We start from the raw sequence: 22,387 nt of genomic DNA on the forward strand, positions 1-22,387 counted from the left end.
ACCACATAAGGGCTCTCCAGCTCCCCCAGCTCTGGCCTTGGTCATTAACTTCTTTTTGCTGTCTGATGACATTACCTTTCACCTAATCGTGGAATCCAGGTAGCCTGGAGGCTGTTGCATGTCCTCCTCTGTTCTCCCTAACCCGCCTCAGGAATCTCCACGTCCTGGCTGTTCCGGTTATGCTTTCATACTTGTCACAATTTTGTGCGCATTCCCCTCTGACCGAGCACTTCTAGAACTTTACCTACAAAAAAATAACCAGAAAATGTGCAGCAGTGCTTATTGGAGCATTTTGTCCTCATGCCTTGTTGGGAATGAAGTGATTAAATTGTAGTACATTCATACTATGCAGCTTGTGTTTAAAAAAAGAATGACATTATTTTGTGGGTTCTAGCGTTAAAAAATGTCCATAAAAAATCGTGTGAGTGAAGGAAGTCAAATTATAGAACAATATGTTTGTAACCTATTAATTTAATAGGTTTACAATTTAAATAAAATTTAAAATAGGTATACAATTTAAATAAAATTGTGTGTATGTATAACTTGGTATGGATAATATAGAATGATATATATTTGTATATCATATATAATCGTATATAGTACGTATAATATATAATACATCTCTATGACATTTTGTGTTTGTATAGAGGCTTATATGGGTGTAGCAAGAGGTATAAAAGGAACTACACCAGTATATCATATTACATTAATGTATGTATTAATATGTGACGGTTTGTACATTTATATGTATAGGCTAATAAGGACAAAGCGAGGGGGAATAATGTAAGGGAATTTTGATTTCTTTATTTTTGTTTTGCCTATTTTTATAAGCATAATTCCATCATCTACAATTTTTTCTTTTTTTTCTTTTTTTACTCTGTTTCATTAACTCTCTCTTCTTTTCCCCTCACACCCCTACAACACCCCTTATTCTAACCACCATTTCCACAGAAAAATACCATGAGTATTCTTTCTCCTGCTTTTACAGCAGAGGTTAATAAAATGTCACGATTACAGGGTATTCCCAGCTGATACTGATGAGGCAGGTACAGAAGTAAACTATTGGGTTATTTCCTATAAAAGCACTACTCTGTGGTAAAGTAGATTTAGTTATTTCAAGCCTGCTAAGATAGAAGTTGCGGGGTGGGGGAGGACAAAGAATAAAATAATTAAACTATAAAACTAAACTATAAACAACTATAGGATTGTTTTTTGGTTTTTTTTACATCGTGCAATAAGTGTTTTTTTTTTAATTAAAATATTTTTAAATTTTATATTGGATTATAGTTGATTTACAATGTTGTGTTAACTTCAGGTGTACAGCAAAGTGATTCATTTATACAGATACATATATCCATTCTTTTAGATTCTTGTCCTATATAGGTTATTACAGAATACTGAGAAGAGTTCCCTGTGCTATACAGTAGGTCCTTGTTGATAACCTATTTTTTTTCAGAGATTATTTTAACATCTTTATTGAGGTATAATTGCTTTACAATGGTGTGTTAGTTTCTGCTTTATAACTAAGTGAATCAGGTATACATATACTTATGTTTCCATATCTCTTCCCTCTTGCGTCTCCCTCCCTCCCGCCCTCCCTATCCCACCCCTCCAGGCGGTGACAAAGCACCGAGCTCATCTCCCTGTGCTATGCGGCTGCTTCCTACTAGCTACCTCCCTTACGTTTGGTAGTGTATATATGTCCATGCCTCTCCTTGCTTTATCACATCTCACCCTTCCCCCTCCCCATATCCTCAAGTCCGTTCTCTAGTAGGTCTGTGGCTTTATTCCTGTCTTACACCTAGGTTCTTCATGACATTTTTTTTTTCTTAAATTCCATATATATGTGTTAGCATATGGTATTTGTCTTTCCCTTTCTGACTGACTTCACTCTGTATGACAGACTCTAGGTCTATACACCTCATTACAAATAGCTCAATTTCATTTCTTTTTATGGCTGAGTAATATTCCATTGTATGTATGTGCCACATCTTCTTTATCCATTCATCCGATGATGGACACTTAGGTTGTTTCCGTCTCCGGGCTATTGTAAATAGAGCTGCAGTGAACATTTTGGTACAGGACTCTTTTCGAATTATGGTTTTCTCAGGGTATATGCCCAGTAGTGGCATTGCTGGGTCATATGGTAGTTCTATTTGTAGTTTTTAAAGGAACCTCCATACCGTTCTCCACGGTGGCTGTATCAATTTACATTCCCACCAGCAGTGCAAGAGGGTTCCCTTCTCTCCCCACCCTCTCCAGCGTTTATTGTGTCTAGATTTTTTGACGATGGCCATTCTGACTGGTGTGAGATGATATCTCATTGTAGTTTTGATTTGCATTTCTCTAATGATTAGTGATGTTGAGCATTCTTTCATGTGTTTGTTGGCAGTCTGTATATCTTTGGAGAAATGTGTATTGAGGTCTTCTGCCCATTTTTGGATTGGGTTGTTTGTTTTTGTGTTATTGAGCTGCATGAGTTGCTTGTAAATTGTGGAGATTAATCCTTTGTCAGTTGCTTCACTTGCAAATATTTTCTCCCATTCTGAGGGTTGTCTTTTGGTCTTGTTCATCGTTTCCTTTTTCATGCAAAAGCTTTGAAATTTCATTAGGTCTCATTTGTTTATTTTTGTTTTTATTTCCATTTCTCTAGGAGGTGGGTCAAAAAGGATCTTGCTGTGATTTATGTCATAGTGTGCTGCCTATGTTTTCCTCTAAGAGTTTGATAGTTTCTGGCCTTACATCTAGGCCTTTAATCCATTTTGAGCTTATTTTTGTGTATGGTGTTAGGGAGTGATCTAATCTCAAACTTTTTACATGTACCTGTCCCGTTCTCCCAGCACCACTTACTGAAGAGGCGGTCCTTTCTCCACTCTACATTCCTGCCTCCTGTATCAAAGATAAGGTGACCGTATGTTCGTGGGTTTATCTGTGTGCTTTCTTTCCTGTTCCATTGATCTATCTTTCTGTTTCTGTGCCAGTACCATACTGTCTTGATTACTGTAGCTTTGTAGTATAGTCTGAAGCCAGGGAGCCTGATTCCTCCAGCTCCGTTTTTCGATCTCAAGATTGCTTTGGCTCTTCGGGGTCTGTTGTTTTTCCATACAAACTGTGAAAATTTTTGTTCTACTTCTGTGAAAAATGCCAGTGGTAGTTTGATAGGGATTGCATTGAATCTGTAGATTGCTTTGGGTAGTAGAGTCATTTTCACCATGTTGATTCTTCCAATCCAAGAACATGTTATGTCTCTCCATCTGTTTGTATCATCTTTAATTTCTTTCATCAGTGTCATAATTTTCTGCATACACGTCTTTTGTCTCCTTAGGTAGGTTTATTCCTAGATATTTTATTCTTTTTGTTCCAGTGGTAAATGGGAGTGTTTCCTTGCTTTCACCTTCAGATTTTTCATCATTAGTGTATAGGAATGCCAGAGATTTCTGTGCATTAATTTTTTATGCTGCTACTTTTCCAAATTCATTGATAAGCTCTAGTAGTTTTTTGGTAGCATCTTTAGGATTCTCTCTGTATAGTATCATGTCATGTGCAAACAGTGACAGCTTTACTTCTTCTTTTCCGACTTGGATTCGTTTTATTTCCTTTTTTTCTCTGATTGCTGTGGCTAAAACTTCCAAAACTGTGTTGAATAAGAGTGGTGAGAGTGGGCAACCTTGTCTTGTTCCTGATCTTACTGGAAATGCTTTCAGTTTTTCACCATTGAGGACGATGTTGGCTGTGGGTCTGTCATATATGGCCTTTATTATGTTGAGGACAGTTCTCTCTGTGCCTACTTTCTGAAGGGTTTTTATCATAAATGGGTGTTGAATTTTGTCGAAAGCTTTCTGTGCCTCTATTGAGATGATCATATGGTTTTTCTCCTTCAGTTTGTTAATATGGTCTGTCACGTTGATTGATTTGCATATATTGAAGAATCCTTGCATTCCTGGAATAAACCCAGGAATCAACTACACCACTATATCATATTACATTAATGTATGTATTAATATGTGACTGTTTGTACGTTTATATGTATAGGCTGATAAGTACAAAGCGAGGGGGGATAATGTAAGGGAATTTTGATTTCTTTATTTTTGTTTTGCCTATTTTTGTAAGCATAATTCCATCATCTACAGTGTTTTGAGAAGACAGTATAGTTTCTCTCCGTGTGGTCTTCTCTCTGTAGCTGTGCTTCGTAGTACCGCGTTAGATGTTAGATGTCATTGGCGTGTTCCTGTCAGCATGTTCTTTGATTTCCTCGCTATACTAAATTGTAGCTGTGCTTTTTGGGGTTACGGGGGCAAGAATATAAGAGAACGTTTGTGGGAAAAGCGTACCCATTGTGTAATGGAAAAATTGAAGATGATAATTTTACAGATGCTTGCTCTGTCCTCTTCATCCACTTTGCCTCCGTCTGGGCTCAGGTCCCTATCGCTTCCCACCTTAATGACCTCTGGGTCGGTTGGTTTGAGGCAGGAAACGTTGATCGAGGGCCTGCTCTGTGCCGGGCACAGGGCTGGGCCGGAGATGGAAAGGCAAGTAAGCCACGGTGCCTTCAGGCCTTCGGTCCATTTAGGGCGACGCGCAGATGGTGGCCCGGCGTGGGCGACGGGGTGAGAGTATATACCCGAGGGGGCCCTCGGCCCGACCCAGGCATTCGGGCCGCGTGACATGGAAGACAGCTACCTAGGCCGAGACTTGGGTGGAGGTGGGACTCAGCCCGGCGACGGCACGTGGGAGGAGCGTTCCCGGGGGCAGAGGGAATGGTGTGAGTGGGGAGGGAACAGAAACAGCAGCATCGCACACGGAAGATGATCACCGGCAACTGTTGCTGGCATGCGCGGGGGCCTGGCCAGGGCCAGGTGCACGCTCAGGAGCTCAGGCCTCGCGCGGCCGGGGATAGGGAACCCCCGAGGCTGTCACGCCGAAGGGGTTGTATGTCTCTTTGGTGACAGCGTGGTGGGGCAGGTGAGTGGCTTTAGGGTTCGAGCACAGAGGCAGGAGCTCGATTTGGAAGCTCCGGTGGGAGGGCCTAACCTAAGCAGGAGCAGTGTTTGCAGGCCTGGGGAGGAGGCCTGGGTTCAGCGGGGATTCTGGAGCTTTCGGAGGGGAGGGTGTGCAAGGACGGGGAGGCCTCCAGGGTGACTCTCGGGGGCCCTGCTTTGTTCTCGCCTGCTGCGCACACCTCAGAGTCCATCGCGTTCTCCTGAGTGCCCGTGCCCGGTCTGTGCAGGGTGTTTCCTCCTCCGCGTGGCTCTGCTGTAGCCTCAGCGAGCAACGTGGACGTCACTGGCTCTGCGAGGTTCCGAGGGTGGGGCTCTCGGGGGCCACCCTGCTGCTCCGGGATGGCCCGTGGGATCACACAGGCCCCGCTGACGTCCTGCCTTATTAGTGGAGTGGCTTTGGGTTATTGCTTTTGTGTTCTCTGAGCCTCAGTTTTTCTCATTGGTAAAATGGGCATAAAATGCCTACCTGTTTCAGGTTGTGGTAAGAAGTGAACACAGATGTTTATAAAGTTCCTAGGACTTACTATTTTCTTCTCTTTCTTCCACAGATTTATCACAGAATCCCCAACTCCGACCCATGTTCTACTAAAACAAGGCAGATCATCTCCACGATCAGGTCACAGAATCTTCCCAACTGTCAGCTCATCTCTCGGAGCCACTACTCACCCATTTACCTGTCGTTTGTCATGCTCCTGGCGGCCCTGAGCTGGCAGTATCTGAGCACCCTGTCCCAGGTCACAGAGGACTATGTTCAGACCGGAGAACGCTGACTGGGCTTGGTCGGGAGACAGAACACCCTGGGGAATGGACTGACCTTCTCTTCAGGGATGGATGTGGGCTTCCCCCCTTTTTCCCCTCCTGCTTTAATTCCTCAAGGAACTCTGTGGGCCTAGAACTTTAGAAACTGTGACATGTGGTGAAGATAAGATTAAAGGGAAAGGACACTTCAGCCTTGGCCACCTGTGTTCACCTGTGCCCACCTGGGCGGGGTGACTGAGGGCTGAGCGTCCACTGCTGTGGGTCACAGTCAGGGCTGCATCCAGGCCTGCAGAGAGATCATACTTAATGTGAATACGGGCTAGAATTAAATGTATTTAATTTGAAGCAACCTTTGAATACCTATCCTAGTAGAAAGTGAAGTGCATTTTCTTTCTGTTCTGTTCCTGTTTTTCTCATCCTTTTGTTTTCTTCAGTGGACTTGAATGTAGTAGATGTGAATGTTTAGAGTTCTAGGAATATTCCCCCGTTTCCTAAGGATGCAGACTGTCTTCTGCACGTGAAGGCTAGGAAGTAACTTCTGGGTGGGGTTAGCATTATTTCCTCATTTAAAAGTTGAGGTTTCAGGATTGCCTTTGGTCCCATCGTAGCAGGCTGGTTTCCAGCTCAGGCTGACGTTTTTGAGACGTTTATAATAAAGAACTGAATTACTCGGCATTTGTCAAGGGCAGTTCACTCGAAGCCTGGGTGAGCGTGGCAGGTACGGAACTCCAGGCTGGAGTTACTGGTTGAGGGACGGTGGCCACTGCTGCCACTGGGAAGCAGGGACCCGGCCTCCCCACCCTGCGCTGCGCCTGCTGGGAAGGGAGCAAGGGCATCACCTCCACCAGCCTGCTCTACTTCTAGCTAATTCTCTTAGCTGCATTCAGAAATTTTATTGCATTCGGAGGGTATTTTCAGCTTTGGGGTTTTTTTCTGTTTGTTTCTCAAGAAAGGCAGATGTTTCCGGGTGATTGGCTTGAAAGCCAAGTGGCACTTAGCCCAGTTCCCCCAGCACGGTGGTCCACCTCCCTCTTCCCCCCAGCATCGCCGACGTTTGGGCTGTGCCCACCCAGTGACTCCCTGAGAGTCTCAGCTCAGAGGGGTGTTTGAAAAAGCCCCTCGGGCCGAGAATCCCTGTCGCAGGGCATTACAGTACTTTCCCGAAGCTGTGCTCTTGGTGTGTAGTGTATTGTCAGTCCTCTTTTGCTGCAGCTGTGTGTGACTTAGTCACTGAAGGAGCTATGTTCCAGCAGTAACGTTGGGTTTGCACTGTGACACACGTACCCACACTGATTCTTCTCGTGTGGGCCGCCGCCTGACCGTGGACTCTTTTGGTTCATTTGAGACTCAGTCCTGGATGAACCAGTCACCACATTGAAGCCAAAGTCACTTACCACTTAGAGCCCAGCTGTAAGCCAGACTCAGCAGTGAGTAATTTAAGCATCAAAACTTGGTTTGCGATTCCAAGGTAGGTGTTAAGATTTGTGTGTTGAAATCTATTAGTTCTGCTGCAGTTCACGTAGGACACGGGACAACCCGCTGGAAAGAGCCTTGGTCTGAGGTGGATGCGTTGGAAGCTTCTCTCCTGGCTCAGCTGTGGGGCTTTCTGAGCTTCTGGTGGTTTGTATGATCTTTTAGGTCCCTCCCAGCTGTAAAGCTATAAAGGTCTTAGCTCGCATGCCCACTCCTTTGGAAGAACATTTCCCTTCTAAATGTTTTCTCTACTGCAATTGCCAGATAATACAGGATACCCAGTTAAACTTGAATTTCGGATAAAATGGTTTTTTAGTATAATTATGTCCCAAATACTGCACAGGACATATTTATACTAAAAAATGACTTCTGAAATTCAAATCTGATTTGGCATCCTGTATTTTTTTTTTTTTTTTTCTTTTTGCGGTACGCGGGCCTCTCACTGTTGTGGCCTCTCCCATTGCAGAGTACAGGCTCCGGATGCGCAGGCTCAGCGGCCATGGCTCACGCGCCCAGCCGCTCCACGGCATGTGGGATCTTCCTGGACTGGGGCACGAACCCGTGTCCCCTGCATCGGCAGGAGGACTCTCAACCACTGCGCCACCAGGGAAGCCCTGGCATCCTGTATTTTTACTTGCTTAATCTGGCAACCCCACCGTCTACTCCACACTTTTAAGGTAAGTAATTAAATGTACAGCATCCCTGGCATAGTCTACGTGACTCATACAGTGGGAGATTTTAAGTTTTCCTCAGAGGAATATCTGACCTATCTGAATCCAGGGCTTTAAATCAAGAAACTTAACACAGCCTAACCCCATTTGGGGAACTTTCTCTGGAGCCCTAGCTGAGACCTGCACACACACCCACACCCTGCCCTGGGAAACAACTACCTGCAAGCGCCACTCTTCTATCTACTGAGCCCCTTCTCTGTGGCCGCGGGTGTAGGGGGAGGAGGAGGGGTGGCTAGACATTTGTTAATTAACAGGCATTCTAGATTATTTTTTTTTTAATTTATTTTTGGCTGCATTGGGTCTTCGTTGCTGCGTGTAGGCTTCTCATTGTGGTGGCTTCTTGTTGCAGGGCACAGGCTGTAGAGCGCAGGCTCAGCAGTTGTGGCGCACGGGCCCAGCCATTCCGCGGCATGTGGGATCTTCCCGGACCAGGGCTCGAACCTGTGTCCCCTGCATTGGCAGGCGGATTCTTAACCACCAGGGAAGCCCTAGGTTATTCTTAGTTTTGGAAACAGAGCTCTAAGGCTGGTTCTTAAACTTTAGTGAACTGCTTGAAGGTTCCAGATTGCTAGATTTCTCAGTGGATCTGGGGAGGTGCCCCTAAACCTATGTTTTTAACAAGTTCCCTGGTGACACAAATGTTGCTGGTCAGGAGACCCCCACTGCTCTAAGGCGTTCCTCAAACCATAGTGAACGTGTCACCTGGAGTCTTGGTTAACTACAGATGCAGATTCAGGTCTGTCCCCAAATTGTGCATTTCTTGCAAGAACCTCAGAGATGGCAATGCTGTTGGTCCATGGACCACTCCCGAGGCTCCCAAGTACAGTTTCTGATGCCTATTAAAGGAACGGGGAAGGTTGGACTACCTTTGCTCACCCTTCTAAATCTGAACAAAAATACGCCCTTCTCCATGTAAAGAACGAAAAGGCACTGTCACTTCCAACTGTCATCTTGTTTGGGGGCACCCAAGAAAAACTTCCCCCCTACTGAACTGAGGCAGTGAGGTGGTGGTAGTGGGGTAGTGTGTACTGAAGTAGTGACGTCAATCCCAATCGTAAACATTGCTTTCTATTTTCTAACAGACTCCTCAAGCCAAGCACGAAGATGCCCCGAGGTCCAGGTCGGTTCACTTAGTGTATCTCTGCTGGCATTCGGGTGAGGATGGAGGTGCAGGTGGGTAAGGGGTGCGAATTGGAGAAAGTAGTGAACAGGATTATTCAGCGCATTTGGGAGCGGGTAGAAAATGTCAGAACTTCACTGAGCTTATGAATGTATCCTAGCTGAAACTGTACAGATACTGCAATGAAGAATTTGTAGCTTTAACCCTTGTTAAACATTCTGTAAGTACTATGAGTTTCACCAGTTTTTCCTGCAGTGATGTTCACCAGGTGTTCAAGAGCGTATCTGAGGTAGTTCTGATCCTAATTTCTGGGGCACATCAGAAGTTAAACCTCCTGTGCTTCTGGAAAGAGCTGGTTCCACTCCCAGTTGTGGAAGGGAGATGACTTGGGGTATTGACAGGCCGGGGTGCGGGTAGAGGTGGAGATTCAGTCTCCTGTTCCCTGGAGAACTAACTGGGGTACGGGTAATTAGGATGATGCAAAGCAGCAGTTCTTAACAAGCGTCCCAAGAGGCAGGAGCTGGTCTTCCAGCAGGACTGGTTACACCACCAGCACACCACGCCTGCAGGAACCCTCAGGTCACTGCTGGTGTGCGGTTGGTAAAATAAAAAAAGAGGTAAGAGTTCTTGCCTCTTTAATTAAGCAGGCACAGAGTTCATCGAGGGTTGGGGCAGTGTGGGGTGGTAGATTTATAGAAAAGGGTTGATGAGAATGACAGGAAAGTAAGAAGAGAGGAGGTGCTGTGGTTTTGAAGGTATGGCTGCAGCAGTGAAGTTAAAAATTAGGTATTTATTTTGTTCCACTCAACCCAGGCAAGAAGATATCCCTGGTTAGAGGTTCAAGGGCACCCAGATCCATGAGGAGAGACAGCAGCTAAATGTCTACAGACAGTGACAAACAATCTTCGAGATGCCACCAGGACGCAGACTTCACATTGAAGAAGAGGCATTTTATTCTTTTCTTTGTTATATTAACAGGGTGAAACAGTGATTTCAAAACAGTAAAAGCCGGCTTCTCCCCAGACTGTGGTATCAGAGGGCTATCAGAGAGCAGCAGGTAAGAGAAATCTCAACCACTGAGTTTGAAGGAGACAATCTGTACCACTAGTACAGCTCTTCCAACCAGCAGCAGACTCTCATCCACCTGATCAGCCGAGGAGCACACAACAGAAAACCTAAGAATCATGCCAAGGACAAGACCAGCGAGGGTTAGCATCGCTGCAGACCTCGACAAACGCAGGGGCCCTGGGAGAACGTGGCTTTCTCCAAAGGGCTGCCCCCACTATCTCTTCTCAACCTATTCCGGATCCAGAAACTACAAACCCATCCGGTCTGTCCTGCTCCCTGGTGACGCAGAGGCGGGGGCAGCAGGCACTACACAGCTGGTCTACAGCAGAGGCTTACTTGCCTAAGTGCTTGCGTCGTGACAGCAGCCCGTCCGCTGGGCTGGCCTTGGCTGCGTCTCCTTGGAAGACAGTGCAGATGGCAGACATGAGGCTCGGCCTGACCCAGTCCTTCAGGCCCTGGCTAAAACTCAGACATTCCTACCCCTGCATCTCATCCCCAGTCTGAATGGCGGTATTTAGGGAAAAACTGCCCCAGGGCCGGCAGACAGGCCCACAGGAGTTACATCTTCTAGTACTGACGAGTGCATGGGATTCCAGCCACAATTTCCGATTCGATTCCACAGTGATCCTCTCCTCTGAGGATTTTAAAGAAGCCTAGAGAGCAGAAGACGCCTTTAGAGAGTGCTTGGCTTTTGCCGACATATCCAGACCCACCCCTGAAAAACGGGGAAACGGAAGTCACAAACCAGCCCCAAAGCTGTCACCAGCCGGCCCACAAGGTGCTCTGCCGGCTTCCGTTCAGCCCGCATCCGGCCCCTGCACCTGGTGCCGTGGGGACCCAGGCCCAGCACACACCCTCCCGGGATCAGAGGCTGCCCTCGTGGAAGCCCCGGCTCCCTGGCACCTGCGCAGCTGTCGGAGCAGGACAGGACGCCCGCTGTGCCCTGCTCAGGGGGCCCTGCTCTCAGCAGGAAGGGGCTGCACTCACCATTGTCACCCCAGTCAGTGTTCCAGGAGTTGCCGACCAGCCAGTAGGGGGTGCCGTTCTCCACTCCCCAGCCCAGGATGCGGATGGCGTGGCCTCCCATCATCTCTCCTGTGACGTGCTGGTACACCCCTGGGAAAGGAGACAGCAGTCAGGCCGGGCAGCCGCCCCATCTGCCACAGCACCCCTCCAGCTCACTGGTCACCCCGGGCAGGACGGACGGGGCCGGAGGAAAGGACCAGCCCTGGCGTTCCACAAGAAGGCTCCAGGGGTTCCCACAACATTTTGGAATTACTTATTTTGAAAGCCTAACAAACACACTATATAGGAGGTAAATATTAAGATGGAGGCCAATCAAATGTGTTCGTTGGTTCCCTTTAAAACTAAAGTTGTAAATTCTAATAAAAATACCAACAGTTAACTGTGTTACATACAGTGACTTCACGTAATGATGTGTCGAAAGGGTTCCGTGGCTTAGCTTCACTGCTGCTCTGGGGCACACCCTGCAGAGGTGCTGTGGGAGAGGGGCTGGGCTGGCAGTGCTGATGACCCAGAAAGATGCTGGCTAAGGTGCTCTGAGGACCCCCAGGCTACCGCCTCACTGGTGAATCACTTCGTCGAATTGGAGATGCGTCCTCTCATATAATACTGGTGGAGACTGTTAAGAACTACCAACTTTATCATTTTTCTTGCCAGGCACCTTGGTTTTTTTTCTATAAGATTGGAGAGCTTTGGAGTTTTCGATCTAGCAGCATATAAAATGAGACAGAAGCCCTCAGCACAGACTGTTCGTCTGGAATGGGGGATTTCTAAGCTCTCAGGCGGGGACCATCCTGTCCCCAGCCGTTTGAATCCCCACAGCAAGGTGCTCCCTCTTTCCTCATCCACTGGGTGCTGGGCATGACGCTTAGACTCTGCCAAGGCCAACGTGAATGCGATGAGGAAGCAATGGAGGCGGGGATGGAAAGGCTCCCCAAGGAGAGATGTGAGCTGGCCTTTCCGCTGCGGAGAGCTCTACCACCAGCCAAGGAGCAGCCAGGGGCGTGTGGCCCCACCTCCCCCTGGAGGCCCACCTCCCCCTAGGAGGTCCTGCCAGCCGGGAACCCAGCCCTCCCTCCCCCTCCAGCTGCCACCAGGGGTCGAGACCCACCAGACTTGTACAGCAGGAAGTCCGAATACACGGAGAAGGCCCCCTCAACTGGGCCGTTTTTGTAGATCTCCGCCATGATCTCCTTCTCGCTACCGGAGACGCTGTAGGAACTGCATCCTGCAAAGAGACCGGCCAAGTCAGGCAGGGCGCCTCCCACAGAGGGTCGCACGGGGCCTGAGACCCTGGAACCAGGGCAGGCAGCACCCAGAAGGATTCTAGGGCAGACTACTCCCCCATGAAATGAGACCTTTGGTCTCTTCCTTCCTAGGCTGGAGTTCTAAGACACCATTCCCGCAGACTTCAGGGTGGAAACGCGCAGAATGCAGTGTGCTGCTCCCTCCCGTAAGATAGGCCCCATTCTGTGTTCCTGACCTAAGACCCCAAAGCCCTGGTCTTCCCTCCTTGGCTTCCCCCGGCCGGTGCACTGGGGGCGCCCGCCCCGCTTACCAAAGTGCTTGTCTTCTTTGTAGGATGGGGTGTAGCCGGGCTCACAGATCTTGCTGCACTTGGGGGTGTCGCCCTCCCCCGTGCACGGGGGCCGGGAGCCGTTCACGTGGTGCTCGCAGGGGGGGATGGAGTAGGGCCTGCAGCCTGGAGGGCCAAGGACAAAGGTGGGTGTCAGGACGAGGCCCGTCGAGGCCAGAGTGAAGAATCGGGGCGACGGCTCGCGGGAACAGAAGCCTCAAGTCTGCAGCACTGACCCTGTCCTCCTGTTGCTAACTGCCATACACAAGGCTGCCTTGTCTTTTCGACCTGGATTTTCAGCCCAGCATTCCTGCCCTCAACCCTTAACCTCTACTTTATAGGGGAAAATGAGACCACTATTATTCCTGCATATAAAATCTATCTGGCCAGATGGGGGCTGAGGGCAGACACTCACCCACATGTGAGTTATAGAGGCCCCCGGACACCAGGCCTTGTTTCGTCCAGAAGTTCCAGGCTCCAGCGGGGAAGCCGCCATTACAGCTGAGAAAAGAACCACTGGTTAAACTTATGGTGAGAGTGGTTCTCGCTGCTCCCAGACCACAGCCCAGTGCACCACCACTGCCTTTGGCAACTGGCGCGACAGTTCTCCCAGACCCCCAAATGCCCCATTCATCCTCCCGACAGCCACTTGTTGCAGGGACTCGCCCCCAGCAGACAGGAAGTACTTTCATAATCACGTCCACACCAGGCTCTGTCTTCTGTCTAGACAGCGGTTCTCGAAGGGCAGTACGTTAGAATCCCCTGGGGCTCTTACAGAACACCAATGCCAGGGATTCCCATTTCATTGCTGTGGGGTGAGACCTGGGCATTTTTTTTTTAAACTCCCAGGTATTGCTAATCCGCAGCCGCATCTGAGAACCACTGTTGCAGAAGCAAGGGCAGAGTTGGCAGAAGACAGGATCTGGTTACGAACGTGGCTTATCTGGGAGCCCACCACCCTTAATTACAGAGGAGACAGGCCCCAGAGACCACTACATTTCCTCAAGCAGGAAGGGAACCAGCACGACAAAACCCAGAAGCTAAGCCGCCTGTGCGGAGAACCTGTGTCTGGCCCCCATGGCCCACACCCAGCTCTGCGCGGCCGGCCTGGTTTCCGACGCCCCGGGTCCCCATCGTGTCTCAGCAGAGGCGTCATCCCGCCTGAGGGAGCGGCGCTCCCACCCGCAGGGAGCCCCCCGGCCAGCGCCCACCCGCAGGTCTGCTGGGCGGCTTCGAGGGCCTCCGACTCACCCCTCCCCACACTCGTCGCCACAGCAGGTCAGCATGTCCTCGGCGGACACCTCCACGTTGACACGTCCATTGCTGCGGATGCAGAGCCGGTCAGAGATGGCTTCCACCGCCCCGAACGCCTGCAAGAACCGGCACACTGAGCCCCATCCTGCACTGCGGGCCCTCCAGCCTCCACCCGGGGGGCGACGTCAGGCACCCCGTGCCTTCCTGGTGGCTGGTCCCTCTCCACGTCAGCGGAGGGGCCTGGTACTCAAGCTGGGCATTAAATCAAGAGACAAGTCCACCCCAAACCTCTACCTGGGCATTCAGTTCGCTGCTGAAACATGCGGTCTTTGGTTTCTGACATAAAAATATAGCTTGTACAAAGGACGAATACTGTATGAATCTACTTACATATGAGGTACCCAGACTAGTTAAAATAGTGAGAGACCAAAAAAAAAAGGGGGGGGGGTGGAGCACAGAGCTGTTAGCGTGACCGATTCCCCCTTGGGCCCTTACAGTTCCTCCGATTCTTCTGCTGACCCTACCCAGGAATGCATGGTGCAGTCAATCACTTCTGTGTCATCAAAGGTTTTAGTATTTACTAGATTTTAATAATCACTAGGGCCTGGTAGCCTCTATGTTCTGTTAGTCCCCAAACAATGATGAAAACCTTCGCTGACATATTCCTGGTACCCACGAAACAGACCAGTTACCCATTCATGAATCTTAAGAATGTACTTTCCCTTTCCAAGTACCTACCTACCCCCCCATACCCTGGGTGAGCTATAAAACTGTCCCAGGGAGGGGCTTCCCTGGTGGCACAGTGGTTGAGAGTCCGCCTGCTGGTGCAGGGGACGCGGGTTCGTGCCCCGGTCCGGGAGGATCCCACATGCCGCGGAGCGGCTGGGCCCGTGAGCCATGGCCGCTGAGCCTGCGCATCTGGAGCCTGTGCTCCGCAACGGGAGAGGCCACAGCAGTGAGGGGCCCGCGTACCGCAAAAAAAAAAAAAAATGTCCCAGGGGCTCCTCAGCAGTGCAGAATGTGACTGCACGTGCCTCCGGACTGCCGTCCCCACTCAACCCCTCCTCCCAATCCCACCCTGCGAGTTACCCTGGAATACACTGATTTAAAAAAAGAAAAAACCACAAGAGACAGAAAGCAGAAGAGTGGTTGTTGAGGGTTGGGGAGAGGGGAATGGGAGTCAGTGTTTCGTGGGGACAGAGTCTCAGTTTTGCACAATGAAGGGCTCTGTGGACAGAGGTGGCGATACCTGCACAGCAACCCGAATGGACCCAACGCCACTGGGTGGTACATTTAATGATTAAGATGGTTAAATTTATGTCGTGTATTTTACCCAAACAAACACAATTAAGGTAGTCATTGATACAGATGGGATGCTTCTTCAAAGTTAATGGTATTTGCTGATGGCCTGGGACAGTGTGTCAAACAGAAATAAAAACTGCTTCACAACCCATACGTGGGACACGCCCTGTACAGGGCATTCTGCATGTACTGATTCTTCCGCCTGGTCCTGCAATGATTCACGACCTTAGGGATCCTTCTTGTTTTTATACTGGTGGAGATTGAGACTTGGGAACCTTCTGTGACTTGCCTAGTCACAGCTGGTCTAACCTCAACTCCCCTGGTCTCTCCCACCCCAACCTGTCCCCTGGCCCCAGCCCTCCCGGCCAGCAGGGTACTCACCCAGCAGGAGCCGCAGGAACCCTGGTCTCTGATCTCTCTGATGGTCGGGCAGTTTGGCCACTGTTCCCGGGCATCGAAGCTTTCAGGCAGAATCATGCCCTCAGCAAAGGCAGCTCTGGAAAAAGGAAGGTCTCCGTCACAAGCTGTCACCTTAGAACCCACTCTCCTATCCCCGCAAAGATCACCTAGAAGGGGCCAGGCACAAGGACATGCAAAGGAGGGCGTATGCAAGGGTGTCCCCTTGGAATTTTATTTATTTAAACACAATTTTTTTTTTTTTTGGGCTGTGCCGTGCAGCTTGCAGGATCTTAGTTCCCCAACCAGGGATCGAACCCGGGCCCTCAGCAGTGAGAGCGTGGAGTCCTAACCACCGGACCACCAGGGAATTCCCCCCTTGGAATTTCTAAAACAAAATAGGTTCTACTGCTCCACGTAACTTACTCTTCTGTACGTTTCTTTCTACACCCATTTTATGGATATCTTTGAAGAGTTTTCGCCACAGGGTCCAGATAATTGTATCTCTTGCTTCCCCAACCCGACCCCGAATCAAACATCTGCCCAGGTTCATCATTTTTAAAATACCTTCACAACTGTGTAATGGTCCCCATAACGTAACTATCCCATCCTCACTGTTAGGTTTTTCTAACACTTCCTTCAAGAGTAATATCTACATGAAAATAGAAACTGCAGACTTTTCCAGAAAAAAAAACAAAACAAAACATTAACAGCAGATCATATGGCTTTTCTTAGATTTTCCTTAAATTATTCAAGATTGGGTCCATTCAGATGTTGGAGACCCAGACCTGGGGCCTTTCCCACTGCAGCTGGGACACCTGGAGAAGCACCGTAGGAAACTCTGGCATCGGTGGCTAGCCCCTGTACCTCAGGCAGAGTCCCTGCAGCTCTGGGGGCAGTGAGGCCTACAGATGCCAGGGAAGCCTTCTTGCCTCCCCCTTCCCTCTGTGCCAAGCATCTCTGCTCCCATGGCAGCAGTGCTGGTGTAGCTGTGCGTCCTCCCCAGTAGTGGGCACTCACCTCTGGGGCAGCTTGGGCCCGCCCAGGAAGGTGCCACACAGCTTCTTCACGTAGCTCAGGTCCACGTTGTGGAAGTTGTGTCCAGCCTGGAAGACAGCCGCACCCACAGCAGTCACCCACCAACAGGGGGCGGCAGCGGGGTGGGGTTGTTTCCAGAGACGGGGTGGAGCACGCACACCACCCACACAAGCCCTGACAAGGCCGGGGGCCCCTCCACCTCCGCAGAGCAAGGGGGTTGGGGCACTGCTACAGAACAAATGTGTCCCCCCCAAATTCATGTGGCAACCTAGCCCCAACGTGATGGTGTTAAGAAGTGGGGCCTTTGGAGGTGCTTAGGTCATGAGGGTGGACATGCCCTTTTATAAGGCGACTCCAGAGAGCTAGCTTACCCCTCAGGCTAAGTGAGGGCACAAGAGGTCAGCCACCTGCAACCCGGAAGAGGGCCCCCCCCCAGAACCCGACCGTGCCAACACCCTGATCTTGGACCTCCAGCCTCCAGAACTGCAAGCAACACATTCCGGTTTACAGGCACTGACCTCTGCGCTTTCGTTACAGCAGTCTGAACAGATTAAGACAGGCATCTGCAGAGCAGGCGGGGAGTGGCCCAGAGTGACCGCACGGGCAGTGGGCAGCTCTCAGACCAGTGGGGATCTCCCCCAAGCTGTACCATTTGCTGACGTCACGAGAGACCCTCCAATGCCCTGAACATGGCTTATCCCTCATCCCTCTGTTCCTGTAGCCTCGGGCCTCAGGGCTGGGCAGAATCACGGAGTTGGTGGTACTGATGGGCTGTGACACCTACCACAGTGGGGTTACAGTGTCTACCCAGTGGTGAACTCTTCCAGAGCTGGTTTTCCCCCATGCACCTTCACACACTCTCACACACAGACAACACATACACCAGGGAAGGGGACAGGGCGGTGCGCATGGGCCTCAGCGGCCAGGTCTATGAATCAGATCAACTGTCTAGGACACACTGTCCCGTGGGCCACAGCTGCAGCCCCTCCCTCAGGAGTCAGAGTACACAGAAGGGGCCCCCAGCCCACCTTCCACGTAGTGTTCTGCTTGTTAACAAAGTTGACCAGCTCATCTGACAGAGGCGGGAAATGCACATTGCTCCAGGCACTGGTCAACACCACCAGGCAGCTGAGTGTGGCCAGGAGCCGCCACATTTTGGAAACTGGATCCTAGATTAACCTGGAAAGGAAAGGACATGAGACATCAGGATGCTTCTTCCCTCAGTTCAAGTGCTTGACACACACAAGGTGTCACCTCAGGTAGCACTGTTCTGGGGCCACAAACAACCCAGTGGTCAAAGAGATCCCATTCCGTCCTGGCTCTACCAGCTGCCCCCTTGTGCTCCTCAGTTTCCTCTTCTGGAACTGAGGTGTCAGCAGACAGCCTTCAAGCCTCGGTGACCATGTGCTCTCAGGCCTTGTCTCAAAGTCCCAGCCCCTGCCTATAGCATCCAGGACTGTGAAATGGACTCATGTTTGTGTCCCACGCCCCCAAATTCAAGTTGAAATCCTACCCCCCAAGGTGATGGTGTTAGGACGTGGGGCCTTTGGGGAATGATGAGCTCATGAGGGTGGAGCCCTCATGAATGGGATTAGTGCCCTTATTATGAAAGAGCTCCTACAGAGCTCGCTGGCCCCCCTTCCTCCATGTGAGGACACAGGGGAAGTCTGACCAGGCAGGGGGTCCTCACTGGCCGATGCTGGCCTCTCATCTGGGGCTCCCAGTCTCCAGAACTGTGAGCAGTAAGTTTGTTTGGAAGCCACCGTCTGTAGCATTCTGTTGTAATGGCCTGAATGGCTGAGACAGACTGTGTGCTTCTCCTCCAGGTGGCTGGGAGCATGCACGAGAGAGAGAGCCAAGAAAGGGCTGTGCTGTGTGTGTGAGGCCCCCTTGGATGCCGGCAGGACACCACGTCACCCGGTCTCTAGAGCTGCTGCAGGGCCAGGGCAGGGCTCACAGTCTGAAATGATGCTGGTCCCTACATGGTTTGTGGATCAACTATCTCGTGAGCTGGGAGGTTGGGGCCGAGGCCGCTCTGCTATCTGTCAGAACCCACCCCAGGGCCCAGGCGACAAGCAGTTTCAACAAGTCCATCCCAAACAAATGGACAAACCCGGACCTTCAGGCAAAGTCGAATCCAGTGCCCTCCCCACTGTGGTCAACCTGCCTCTCCATGGGTTCCTGGAACAAAGTTTGTGACTTCTCCCAAGTTTGTGCTCCCAAGGAATAAACAGCCTTTCCCCGTGATCATGTCTCAAGTGGAAGACCAGTGGGATGACAAATACGCGAGAGAAGATCGATCTCATGAGCCACGTTCTGGACACCTAACAAGCAAACACAAGCCCACCTCCAGCCCCGCGCGTGCCGTCTCGAGAGCTGGGAAACAGCTGGTTTGGCCGGTGGCACAGGTCTCCCGGAACTGTCCGTGGCTTTTCCAGTCAGCCAAGGGCTCTGCTTCCAGTTTCAGAGACGGGGCTCCCGAGAAGGGAAGCCATCCCATCACCACCAAGGCCTTAGCTCTTGGATTGGCCTGCAGGTCAGGAGACTGCCAACTTCCAGCTCAGCCTCTGAGGCACACTCTTAGGCAAGAAGCTCTGATGAGAGCAAGAAATGTGACCTGGGCGCCACGGCACTGCAGGGCCTCGTGAGATGCCCACTCAGTAAGCGAGTGAGAGAGAGAGTGAGAGAGTGTGTGTGTGTGTATGCGCGCGTGCGCGTGCTGGGATCTCCTGTCCCTGACCTCGGGCTGGAACAGCAGGGTCACTGGGTCACCTCGGGTCACAGGTTTTTGTGAGGGGTACATGAAGATGACGTAGGTGACAGCACTGAATATGCTGCCTTCCACACAGTGACTTATATTCAAGGGAAAACCTAACTTAATTGTTGCTTAAGCAACAATTAACTTGGAGGAATCCATGTGTGAAGATAGCCAGACGGTTCTGGAGAAGAACAGTGATGGAGGCCTGAAGGTCTGGGGTGGGAAACGTATGATAAACCCTGGGTGACGCCAGCCCAGGAAGAGCTGCATCAACTAAACGGGCCATTTGGAAGCACATCCTATGAGGGAGGAAACAGCACATCTTGGTGGATGATGCCTGCACAACTGGCTGTGCATTTTGGGGAAAAAACCCCAAAAGACTCAATCTTTAGCCTCAAGTCCTTACTATACAAAAAGTGCTACATGAAACAAAGATCTTGAATAAGAACAGAAGTTGTATGAAGAAAATAAGGGCACTTTTAAAAATGTAACATTGGCGTGAGAAATGCCTAAGATCGACATAAAATAGAATCTTAAAGGGGAAAATGATTACATGAAAATAAAGCCTCTCTTCTAGAAAAAAACAAAATATAAAGTGACAAATGGACAAAAACCAGTCCTTACAAATACTTAGGGTTCTGTTTCCCTAATACGCAAAGGACTCAAAAAATCAGAACAGAAAAAGCATAATAGAAAAATGGCCAGAGGACATATACAGTAAATGTACAGAAAATACTATAGAAGGCCAACAGATACTTTAAGATGCTCAACAAAGAGGTATGTATCTTTCAGACTGGCAAAGGTGGCAGGGGTGGAAAGTTTTCAGCTGGGGTTAGACGTGTAGAGAAAACAGACGCTAACGCTGATGAATACCCAGTGGTAGGTATGACCCAAACTCTATCAATTCTCCTAACTGCATGCCCTTTGACTCAGCAGTTTGACATTTAGAAATGTATCCCACAAGCCTCAAGACGAAAGATACCGGTATACGGGTGTTCACTAAACATTCTTGGTGTTCGCAGAAGACCGGAAAGAAAGCAACTAATAACATTAACTGTCACAGCTGTGGTAAATGCTTAAATAACAGAATACAAAAGCAGCCATTAAGAAATGAACTAGTTGAAGTGAATCACACTGTACTGATAAAAAAGACCAAGACAGACAGTAAGTGAAGGGAAGCAAAGCAGCAGGTGAGTCATGGCAAGTGTGAGCCCATCAAGCCACGTACATGTTTATCCCTGTCATTCGTGCAAAACATTGAGAAAAACATACACAAGTCCCAAGAAACTGATTTTCACTATATAGCCGCCTTTTTTTTTAAACGAGCATGTTACATATATATATATATATTTTTAAAATGAGCAAGTTATATCTGTGGGTTTTTTTTTTTTTTTAAGGAAGAATAATAGCTGGTGCTACCAAAGACCCGGAGCCACCCACCTGAAAGAACACTTGTTCTGATGAGCCCCCAAACGCTCTGTTTCCAATCAGATGCCTTCTCCCCAGTGGCTTCCTGCTCAGAATGCTTAACCTTCCCATTTTCAGTGACTCATGGGGAAGCTGGTGCTCACGTGACCCTGTGTCAGGAGCCTCCGAACTGTTAGGAAACGTCTTGCCGTGTCCGCGTGTGGCAGGAGGGGCGACAGAGCTGTCCGGGGCCTGTTTTAAAAGTCTTCTGGGCAGAGACGCAAAGCAGAGGGTTCCTTTATATCGACACCCTGACTTACCCCTGGCATCTTAACACTGCCCCAAGATGGGAAGTGTGCTCCCCACAAGAGGGCGTCTGGACCCACCAGGCAGGGGGAGGCCTGGCTGATGGGCCCGTCAGAATCGCACCTGGAAGGGTCGCCACCCTAGGCTCTCACCACTACCTGTCCAGGTGTCAGGAACATGGCAGGGTCCTCAGGAAATCAGAGGCCATCCGCGCAGAACACTCCCCGTGTGTCAAACAGGAGCGTCCCCAGGGCCCCCTGCGGACTTAGCCGGCCGCTCACGTGGAGCGTGGGACCCCTCCACGCAACCGGACGGCACAGATCTCTGGTTTCTAGAATTCCCTGGCGGTCCGGTGGTTAGCTCTTGGCGCTTTCACTGCCGAGGGCCTGGGTTCGATCCCTGGCCACCCCTGGTCCGGGAACTGGTATCCCGCAAGCTGCGTGGCACAGCCAAAAAAAAGACGAAAGGATTCTCTGGTTTCGCGGGGGCGGGGAACGTGGGCAGCTCCCATTTGGTTCTCAGTTGCCGTGCTGACAACTGCCCCACGGTCCACCCTCCTTTCCTGCTCCACGGCTCCTGCCAACTGTTCTCCCTGCTCATCCCTGGCCTCAGTGAGAACCGGGCCCGTGAGCCTGGGGTCAGGGTGCAGTATGAATCACCACTCCAGTCTGGTCCTGGGGCCTTCCCTGCAGCCGCAGCCCGCCCGCCGGGGCCACAGCATCACAGGAGAGCATCTGGGCTGGAGTTCAAGTGGTCAACAGCCGCTGGAGCCGCTGGAGAGGATGAGAGTGGGGCTGGATTCCGCTTACTTCACAACTGTGTACCCGCCTTCACTGAGCCTCAGTCTCACCACCTGTGAAATGGAGCTGGTGAGCACTCGTGTCCCCGGGTGGAAGTCCAGAGTGAAAGGAGGGTGCCTGCCAGTCAGAAGGCAGCAGAGGCCCCACCCTTCTCCTCCTCCCTGTCTCCTCTCCTCTCCCCACTTGCAGTCCATGCCAGACAAGTCCAGTTCACTCAAACCCGCCCAAAATACCTCCACATCACAAAGAGCCCCAATTAAAACTGAGATTTTAACTCCAATCAATCTCCCAACGGACCTCTCCGTCTAAGGGTCCGGAGGTTGCTGAGATGCCAGAGAATACGGAATCAGATTTCTCCTCCTGTGGGGACAGACAG

The 22,387-nt window shown here is 50.2% G+C and overlaps 2 protein-coding genes across 5 annotated transcripts in view; one reads left to right on the top strand and one right to left on the bottom strand.

The window, feature by feature from the left end:
* The window catches only part of FDFT1 (farnesyl-diphosphate farnesyltransferase 1), a 41,891-nt gene extending 31,499 nt beyond the window's left edge, over positions 1-10,392 (top strand). For 2 of the 4 annotated variants that reach the window (XM_082842990.1, XM_082842987.1), the window contains 3 exons: positions 5,549-7,909; positions 9,046-9,136; positions 10,062-10,392. In XM_082842990.1, coding sequence (XP_082699116.1) covers positions 5,549-5,770 — 222 coding nt within the window. In that variant the 3' untranslated portion in view covers positions 5,771-7,909; positions 9,046-9,136; positions 10,062-10,392. The remainder of the gene's footprint in view (positions 1-5,548; positions 7,910-9,045; positions 9,137-10,061) is intronic. The other 2 variants (XM_082842989.1, XM_082842988.1) reach the window with 2 other exon arrangements.
* An 84-nt stretch (positions 10,393-10,476) lies between these two features.
* CTSB (cathepsin B) overlaps positions 10,477-22,387 on the bottom strand; it is a 28,559-nt gene continuing 16,648 nt past the window's right edge. The window contains exons 2-10 of the mRNA XM_082842991.1: positions 17,769-17,919; positions 16,723-16,808; positions 15,688-15,802; positions 14,002-14,120; positions 13,166-13,251; positions 12,733-12,876; positions 12,286-12,402; positions 11,139-11,267; positions 10,477-10,804 (exon numbers count right to left, since the gene is read on the bottom strand). Of these exons, the coding sequence (XP_082699117.1) occupies positions 10,719-10,804; positions 11,139-11,267; positions 12,286-12,402; positions 12,733-12,876; positions 13,166-13,251; positions 14,002-14,120; positions 15,688-15,802; positions 16,723-16,808; positions 17,769-17,894 (1,008 nt within the window). The 5' untranslated portion in view covers positions 17,895-17,919 and the 3' untranslated portion in view covers positions 10,477-10,718. The remainder of the gene's footprint in view (positions 10,805-11,138; positions 11,268-12,285; positions 12,403-12,732; positions 12,877-13,165; positions 13,252-14,001; positions 14,121-15,687; positions 15,803-16,722; positions 16,809-17,768; positions 17,920-22,387) is intronic.

Source organism: Leucopleurus acutus (assembly GCF_964270905.1).
Source record: "Leucopleurus acutus genome assembly, chromosome: 7".
In the NCBI taxonomy this organism is placed as follows: Eukaryota; Metazoa; Chordata; class Mammalia; order Artiodactyla; family Delphinidae; genus Leucopleurus; species Leucopleurus acutus.